We start from the raw sequence: 10,000 nt of genomic DNA, 5'->3' as shown, positions 1-10,000 counted from the left end.
TACCAGAGGAACTCCCTTATATGCATCCTCTAAAGGATACTCCTTGAATCCCTAATAAAAACTGATACTATTATCCTCTATTAGTCTTCCATCTCTTTCTGTTATCTGTGATATCAAGGTTATATGCTCTCCACACTGTATTAGGAGTGTGGAGAGCAAAAGAACAAATAACAAATAAAGAGCAAATTCCTTAAATCTGTTATAGATCTTCCACACCTTGGAAAAAACAGGCTATTAAACATAAATTATTTTTACTTAAATGCTAAAATGAACTATATTTATTTCTTCAGTTTTGCTCTATGTTTCCTTTAGAAATATATTTGAAATTTGTAAAGTTAGCTGTCATATTAATTACAAGCTCTGACTGTTACCAACTGTTACCATTTCTGTATTATTTATACAAATGCATTACATTTGATGCCAGCTCAAAGACAGAATGCTGATTCACTGTATCTTTGAGCTGATATCAAGTGTAATGCATTTGTATAAATAGTACAACTTGTACAATAATTGGTACATAAAGTAACAGAAGCCACAATAACTGCTCAGATGATCATTGAGAATCTGAAGCATAGTCATAATTTTTTGTAAAGCTCTAGTATGGATAAATCAAGGGAGCCTCTCTCATCCAGTAGATTGAAAAGATATTTCCAGTAAGAACAGCTGTTTGATGTTATGATAATAAGCAAGAAATGCATTTTGTCTTTACCTCTTTTAGGATAACCATTTCAGTAATACTGTCAAGGAACCTCTTCATTGCTAAAGAAATAGGGGGATACCAGAGATACTACTGTGAAAATGAGATCGTTAGGCACTCTTCACTCAGCATCTAAAATTTACACGAGTCAAAGTCACAAATTTTGCCTGGAAACACATGGAGATCTGTAATTAACAACTCTTAGATAAAGCTCTTTGCAATAGTCATACAAATTAAGAAAAGATTGTTAATTATTGTGTGGATTATCTTAAAAACTGGCCTTGCAAATTTGCTTGACTAAATTACAACTGAAATTTGGAATTAGATGGAACATGACATGAATTATCATGATAATAAGTGAGGAAGCCAAAGACGGAACATTTTAAGAATCTCTCTGTCTACCTAAAATGCATATAGAAGTGATGACTGGCTATGGAGATGAAACAAAACATCAAATATAAAATGTTCATGTTAAACAACACTTAATAGTCCACTGAATATTAATTAACAATGGGTTAGCATGTGCACAATGACTGTTTACATGCTTCAACTGGGAACACCACTATTCATGTAACTGTTTACAGGCTCCTGCTAGTTTTGTCATCAGAGGTACATATTTTTTTAATATCTGGGCTAATGTCATGGTATTCACCACCCAAACTTCCCTCTCAATATGTTCTAATGAAGTAATTACACCAAGGTTATTTGGATCACTTCAAAAACTGAATTAGTGCATACTAAGCAACTCCTTTTAAATCTTTATCTTTCCATTATAAGAATTTAGTTCAGGTTCTATAGAATATATATGCTTCCCCCAAATTTTTGTGCCTTAGGCAATCATTTATTTTGCTAAGTGGGTAACACTGGCTCTGCTTGAATATCTTACATCACAAGAGATTCTTGGCTCACGCAAAGCAAGTTCATTAAATAACATACCAGTAGAGAAAATTGTCATCTTTATTAATAATACAATATGGAATCAACTCTTGTAACAACAGCCTTCAGTCTCTTTTTAAAACCCTTTCTAGTTTTCAAATAAACCACAGTAAATGTCAAGAGTAAATTCAACTAAATTCTCAAAGACATCAAAACACCCCAATGAATCTTTCCTATATAAACCCTAAATATCAATCATATGTGCAACACTTCTGAACAACATTATTCATTATGCAGATCTATTCTTAATATTCTTCTCTGGAAAAAAAAAAGATAAAACAAATATTTATAATAATAACATATAGTCTTTCAATTTACATTCTTCAGAGCAAAATTTAACTTGGCTCTTTTCCTCATGCTGGTCTTGACGCGTATGCTGGGCTCTGTTTCACAACCTCATCAAGCTTGGCAGCAAACAGCTCACTCTCAATTGGTTTTTTGAGGCTGCAGAGTGGGTTGTATACCACATACTCCACATACACCTAAAAATAATTACTTTCCAGTTTAAAAATTCAGGTACATCTCTAAAAGAGTAAATATGTAATGGATACTAACTAAAATAAATCTGATTATCCCGTTAAAAATCCACATTTACATGTAAAGGAAAACTAGAATTTACCATTTACCTCTTGTTAGTAATAAATCATAATGGCAAAAACTATCCACTGAGCAACTAAACCCACCTGAGTATATATCTGCTGCAGAAGCTCCCTGATTCCCTGTGCATGAATATCAGTATTAAGGATGAATTTCAGTCTGGAAGGCGTCTCGTAGAGGTTGAGTCGATATTTATTGGTTGTATATGAAAGGTAGCCTTCTTTGAGATCAACTGGTGATACCTAGAAAAAAATAGAAAATAGAGAAAAAAATACACAATGTACTGAAAAGCTGAGACACAATCATCCAACAACATCAGTGACAATATCAAACCCTATTAAAACTTAAACAATAAAAGTTTTCTTTTTAATATAAATCAACTGAAGTCAAATTTACAAAATACTCCTGCTATTAGTTTCAGCAAAGAAAAAAACATACCTTAGCGACAAATGATTTGATGGAGAAGATCATACCATACATCAACTTGGCTTCCTGAAACATTAAAAGAGAATATTGAATATCTCTTTAATGCAAAAATACATACCCTTCCTAGATGGTTTTACCACATATCTCTATTCCCATTATTTTTTTTTATGAACCTTAGATATATATTCACAGATCAGTTATCAAAAACAAACATAATTGTTATTTTGTAATAATATTACACTTTCAGAAACTAAAAAGCAATCAAAGATCACGTGAGCAAGCAATCAAAGATCAAGGCAGTTAGTTCAGTGCACTATCAAACTTTGTTGCACTCAGCAGATCTCTGAGGGCAGCTGATGCAAGGAAGGGACACGATGTTCAAATGTTCATCATAATGTACCCTAAATTATTCTGTACATGTATAAGTGCATCAGACAACACTATGCTATAAACTGAAACAGTGGAAAAGAAAGATAGAAATGATGAGGATGCACTGGCAAAGAGGTGAAGGAAAGAGGGAGAAATTGATAGAGAGAGAGAGAAAAAAAAAAGAGTGAAACAGCAATGCCGTCATCAACAGAGAGATTAAACAACTGTAGAAATTATTAATAGATCTGTTGAGACGACCAGTTTCTGTTGTATATATCCCTTAGTGACCTATTTGTGGGTGCCTATCCCAAGTGTGACCATGTGCATTAACCCAAAACCAACAGGCATGGCATGTACGTACATGCCATGCCCACTGCAAGTATACCTTATTAATTGTTTTTACACATAGATGGCTCCACTTGTCACCAATGAGCTAATTGCGGTTACTCCGTCTCATCTCTTTACCCTTTTTCTTGATTTTCGAAAATATTTTGTTATCTTATATTCCTGTTACTAATGTCAATAAAATTATAGTAATCATAATGTCAATAACACAAATAAAACCATCAATATTCATAGCAATAGTAAATTCAAGGAAAGGTGAAATCAGGTAAGGTCACAAGGTCTACTGATGAACAAGAGTTGATTCCATATTGTATTATTAATAAAGATGACAATTTTGCAAAGCCATCTCTGTGCAGAGACATTTCACAAACAAATCTAAAATAGGCACAGCATTTTCCTGGTGACCTTGGGTTCATATTTACGTCAGTGTTTGTCACTCTGTGTGTTGCACATGCAACAGTGCTTGAATATAGTGTCTTTCTGCACTCAAAACAACTCTACCGCTTATTCATTCTGTCACAAACTCACTCACTCACTCACTCACTCCTCCCTCTCTCCCTTCCCTCCCTCTCTCCCTTCCCTCCCTCTCTCCCTTCCCTCCCTCTCTCCCTTCCCTCCCTCTCTCCCTTCCCTCCCCCTCTCCCTTCCCTCCCCCTCTCCCTTCCCTCCCTCTCTCCCTTCCCTCCCTCTCTCCCTTCCCTCCCTCTCTCCCTTCCCTCCCTCTCTCCCTTCCCTCCCTCTCTCCCTGCCCTCCCTCTCTCCCTGCCCTCCCTCTCTCCCTGCCCTCCCTCTCTCCCTGCCCTCCCTCTCTCCTCTCCTCTCCCTCCTCCTCTCCCTTCCTTCCCTCTCTCCCTTCCTTCCCTCTCTCCCTTCCTTCCCTCTCTCCCTTCTTTCCCTCTCTCTCTCCCTCCCTCCCCCTCTCTCTCTCCCTCCCTCCCCCCCCCCTCTCTCTCTCTCTCTCTCTCTCTCTCTCTCTCTCTCTCTCTCTCTCTCTCTCTCTCTCTCTCTCTCTCTCTCTCTCTCTCTCTCTCTCTCTCTCTCCCTCTCCCTCTCCCTCTCCCTCTCCCTCTCCCTCTCCCTCTCCCTCTCTCTCTCTCCCTCTCCCTCTCTCTCTCCCTCTCTCTCTCCCTCTCTCTCTCCCTCTCTCTCTCCCTCTCTCTCTCCCTCTCTCTCTCCCTCTCTCTCTCCCTCTCTCTCTCCCTCTCTCTCTCCCTCTCTCTCTCTCCCTCGCTCTCTCCCCCTTTCTCTCTCCCTCTCTCTCTCCCTCTCTCTCTCCCTCTCTCTCTCCCTCTCTCTCTCCTTCTCTCTCTCCCTCTCTCTCTCCTTCTCTCTCTCCCTCTCTCTCTCCCTCTCTCTCTCCCTCTCTCTCTCCCTCTCTCTCTCCCTCTCTCTCTCCCTCTCTCTCTCCCTCTCTCTCTCCCTCTCTCTCTCCCTCCCTCTCTCCCTCCCTCCCTCCCTCTATATTTACACAGTATATTATAATGTACATCTGAAATTTAATTGTAAAATATATATAATCTATAACTATGTATATAAATTCATAAATCTATAGCTATTTCTATACCTTCATCTATCTATATGTACACATACATTGTGCCATGTACTTATAATTCATAAGTCACACAACAGCTAAGATACCTGTCTGTGAATGCTTCTCAATTGTAATGATGATAGCCCTGGGACACAAATGGTAACTTCAAACTGATTCACATGCTCTAACAGCTGGAATGACCTCCAATGAAATAGAAGAATATTAAGCTTTGCCACGGTGGAGGACCATTTGAGATTTCCAAGTGCCGCAGCTGAAGGGCAAAAATCTATAATTCGCACCCGAGCATGTTCTACTTACCTCTTCTCTAGTCATACCAGACTGCTTTTTTCTATTCCAATCTGTATAATACAGAAGCTGCCCATCGCGATCAAAGAGATAGAGGTTGTGGATTGTCATTCTGCGTTCCTCTGAAAACAAAATGAGGACATGAGTATTCGTAATAACTTGTTTTTTGTAAAATCTAGAATCCTTTGCATTGTCTCTTCGTAATCAATATATAACTTTATCTTCACTAAAATACATTTTCTGTGAATGTTTTTGTTATGGAAGCTAATTTCAATGTTTGAGACACAAGTAAATAATTTTTCCCTTTATCCCTTTCTTTCTCTTCTTCTCTTTTCTTAATTTTTACAGATGCTTAGCCAAGCCTGATTAAGTAATTGTCAGAATACTGAGTATTTGTACATTTGTTTCCTACGACCAAATGCATATATATATATATATATATATATATATATATATATATATATATATATATATATATATATATATATATACATATACATATACATATACATATACATATACATATACATATACATATACATATACATATACATATACATATACATATACATATACATACACATCTGTATGTGTGTGTATGTGTATGTGTGTGTGTTTATATATATATATATATATATATATATATATATATATATATATATATACACACATCAACTTTTTTTCAGTAACAAAACAATTATTCTTAATTTGTTTGTAAAACTAAGATGTCTAGATTTATACCAAAAAAATATCTAACAAAATTCTGATAAACTAAGAATGTTATATTTCCGTTTCATGATTTATATCATAAACATTATTTTCCAAAATATACAGATGCACTCAACAATAAAGAAAGGATCGAATAAGAAATAATTGCCAAGAAAACCAATATCTAAAGGCATATCAATAAACACAGAAAATTATGAGTACTGTAATTAGTCTGAGTATTCCAATATATACATTACATCTTATATAATATTTACTCAAAAACCAATTTACAGATGCTGCAATCTATAACATAATACAGTTAACCTATCAAAACTCAAAACATATGCACACAGAGCACACAAAATATTTTAAGAACATTAAACATATAAATTTGCAAAACAGACAGTAGGAATATCAAACACATTTGAAGTATTAGTACTTCCTTTCCTAGGTAGTTAGTATGTGATTTCCAATATAAATGGTGGTAAATATCTGAGACCCTCCAATAGCCCTCAAAACAACTGCTTGTTGGCTTTCTGGCGCTTGTAATCTGTGACGGACAGGATACAACTCAAAGTCCAACACAGGTTTATATTCTCTCTCCATAGATAATCTAAAAATTTCCACTACAAGAGATCTATTTGACCTCTTTTGATTATATCTTTAACCCAATTCCGATGTATGTACATGCCATGGCCACTGTAAGTTTATTTGATCAATTGTTTTTACACATAGATGGCTACACTTGTACTAAGTCACTAAAGTGCCAACAGCAAGTACTGCCTGTCTCACCTGTTTAACCTTTTCCTTGATTTACGAAAATATTTTAGGGTCTCTTATTTTGCTGTTACTAATGTTTATATCATTATAGTAATTATAATATCTATAATAAAAATAACACCATTGATATTCATAGCACAGATAAAAAATACATTTTTCCCATCAATCCAAGGAAAGGTGAAATTAGGTAAGGTCACAAGGTCAACTGAGCCCAGCATTTTTCCCGGTCAAATACGTCTCTACTTAATATTAACGGTATGGTTGCACTAAAATTGGGCAAACTGAAGATGATATTCTTATAGAGCACAAACAGTTGCAGTAGTTGGTACAAGAAATAATCCGCAGATATGTACACCACAAATACAGGAAAGCGATCATAGTAATTACTGCTCACAGCCAGAATCCACTCTATATCAGCTCTATCTTATCGTGTATAATGAGGAGAAGACAATGTTTGCTGGGAGTTTTTGGGGATAGAGCCCCCCATCAACCCTCTCCTTGGGCAGAGCCTGAAGGGCATGTCAGCTCTTGGCAATTTAACCGCTGAAAAAATTGTGACATGGAGTCAGGGAGTCTCTGGCAAGGGCATTCATACTGTAAAGAAATGCCACATATCTTACACTGATTCTCATTCACACCTTTTCCTAATTTTTTCACAGTGAACACTGGTTGTCACCACAGCCTTTGTGCCTCGCTCTACAGCAAAGGTTGACAAACCCCCAACATACATATTTTGGCATGATGGAGCTTGGTCTGGTTCCTTCTTTAATGATAAATCATTAAAAAGGTCTACATGCCCTACCTTGTCAGAATATAATGCATGGACAACTAATAGGTGGGGCAAGAGCAGTGGACCCATAGGTATCTTTAAACATTTACAAAAAAATATCAAATGAAACAATGAAAGTCTCACATTTCAAGGGTCTTTTAAAAAAGGAAGCATCTACTTTGACAACACTAGACACACACGTCAACATGGAGTGCCTACAAGTGCCTGCAAGAAGGGGGGGTTCAGACAGGGACTGCCTTCCTTTTCTAAGGAAATCTTAAAGTAAGATTAAGCTCAGGGATTACCGAGCATCTTAAATTCAGCATTTCCTGTTTGATTTTAAAAATTGTAAACATTATTGCTTCTCCTCAAGTTAACCATGGAATTTAATGCTCTAGCTAGAAAAATGATCATCTTACTGTAATGTTTTCCTCTCCTAGTATGTTTGTGTGTATCTATACATCTATATTCATATATGTGTATGTATGTGTGTATGTATGTATGTACATATGTATGTATGATATATGTGCGTATATATATACGTATATAAGTGTATGTATATGTATATATATGAATATATATATATATATATATATATATATATATATGAATACATATGTATGTATGTATGTATGTGTGTATGTGTGTGTGTATGTGTGTGTGTGTGTGTGTTGGTGCGTGTGTGGGTGCGTGCGTGCGTGGGTGCGTGCGTGCGTGCGTTGCGTGCGTGCTTGCGTGCGTGCTTGCGTGCGTGCTTGCGTGCGTGCGTGCGTGCGTGCGTGCGTGCGTGCGTGCGTGCGTGCGTGCGTGCGTGCGTGCGTGCGTGCGTGCGTGCGTGCGTGTCAGTGTGTGTGTGTGCATGTGCATGTGTGCGCACACACACACACACACACACACACACACACACACACACACACACACACACACACACACACACACACACACATATATGGGCAGATACATCCATCCATAGAAATAGATAGATAGATAGATAGATAGATAGATATATGTATGTATGTATGTATCTGGGTATCTTTTCTCCGTTTCACAATAGAAGCAAAAGGCAATAACTGTAATCATTTTTTGGCACAGTATGCCAGGTGGGTGAGTAAATTGTAATTATACTACTTTGTCCATATTTTCTTTCAGCATTATGCTGAAATCAAATGTATTCCAGAAAAATAATCCTGACCCAAAATCTTGCTTTCCAACCAGACTGGAAACTTCGTGGTGTGAATGCTATATTGTTTCTTTTTTTTACCACACTGTTCTCCCTTTCTTATTTATTGGCTGCGCGTAGATGTTGAAGTGCCTGTTTACTACGCAGTATGGATTGGTCCAAACATGGATCACTTTATAAACTGAACGATTTAAAAGATTTATTGATTAAACTGAACTATACTAGATTGTGCCATCAATGACAACCCATTTTAATAGTGTAGAAAGGATGTGTAAATAATGTATCATCCATCACAAATGTTACATAGCGGAAAACAATTGTCATGCAACAATGAACCGCACAATTTTGGACGAACTGAAAATCTAACTGCCCATGTTACGACTTTTGAAAATAACTTGCCCGAGCATGTAAGAAAGCTTAAAGACTGGTTGCACAAGTCAAAAACTAGGGAATAGGCAGAAAATAACTATCAGGTTTTCAGTTTGGAACTGCCGTCCATCCTTATTTCAATTATGCCAACTGTAACGTCTACTGTAGTTTTCCATCACAAATGATATAAATGAGTTTTGGTAACCCCTTCTAATGGCAAGCCCCTATTCCTCCAACCACTCCCGGGAAATCCACAAACATTGCCGTACAAACCAAAAACCTACCTAACTCGGGGATTTCGCCCCAAGACCCCCATCCAGTCGTCTTATTTCCCTATCAGTGGTTGTGTCCCCGCACCCCAACCCAAGCGCTGTGGACTTGCTCACTGTGTGGTAATTGCTTACACCTATTTCCTTAATTCCTGACATTATCCTTCCCCTGTGCTGATTATTTCATGCATCAGTGAGCGTATTTTGTTCCCTTTCCTTACAGAAGTCATTATATTATCCTATACCTACAAACCACAACTTTTGCATCATCGACTTGTGAAGGAAATACTATAGATGAAAAGTGTCTTATTTTCGGTCGCTCTAACCATCGCGGGCAAAATCTTGCTCGTAAATGCCTCTAGGAAACTGAAACTACACCGAAAGATGCTTCAAAGATTAAATTAATCAATCAAAGGTAATGTGAGTATGCAACAAGTATCCACTGCAACAGTTATGTTAGAAAATGAACTTCCTCTTTTATTTTACTACTTCCACTTATCTCGAGATGAAGATATAGAACCATTATGATTTATAATGAAAAAAGAAAAAGAAAACATGGACAAACATCATCCTTCCGAGTGGAGAGATCGGCCTCTGGTCTTTCACTACTCCTTTATTACTTTATTACTTTACGGTCTTGTGTAAAGTTATCAATACAGGAAACGTCCCATAGTTACCCTAAAGACAATTTAACGAGAATTATCTTCCCAGCTGTCTT

The 10,000-nt window shown here is 37.0% G+C and overlaps 1 protein-coding gene across 1 annotated transcript in view; it reads right to left on the bottom strand.

Annotated features, from left to right (window-relative positions):
* Nucleotides 1–1,640: 1,640 nt before the first annotated feature.
* The window catches only part of LOC125032785 (trafficking protein particle complex subunit 1-like), an 8,440-nt gene continuing 80 nt past the window's right edge, over nt 1,641–10,000 (bottom strand). Inside the window, exons 1-5 of the mRNA XM_047624140.1 lie at nt 9,960–10,000; nt 5,220–5,329; nt 2,669–2,722; nt 2,317–2,472; nt 1,641–2,115 (exon numbers count right to left, since the gene is read on the bottom strand). The exon at nt 9,960–10,000 is cut by the window's right edge and continues 80 nt beyond it. Coding sequence (XP_047480096.1) covers nt 1,987–2,115; nt 2,317–2,472; nt 2,669–2,722; nt 5,220–5,318 — 438 coding nt within the window. The 5' untranslated portion in view covers nt 5,319–5,329; nt 9,960–10,000 and the 3' untranslated portion in view covers nt 1,641–1,986. The remainder of the gene's footprint in view (nt 2,116–2,316; nt 2,473–2,668; nt 2,723–5,219; nt 5,330–9,959) is intronic.

Source organism: Penaeus chinensis, chromosome 15, assembly GCF_019202785.1.
Source record: "Penaeus chinensis breed Huanghai No. 1 chromosome 15, ASM1920278v2, whole genome shotgun sequence".
Classification (NCBI taxonomy): Eukaryota; Metazoa; Arthropoda; class Malacostraca; order Decapoda; family Penaeidae; genus Penaeus; species Penaeus chinensis.
This window is presented reverse-complemented; position numbering and strand designations above follow the sequence as displayed.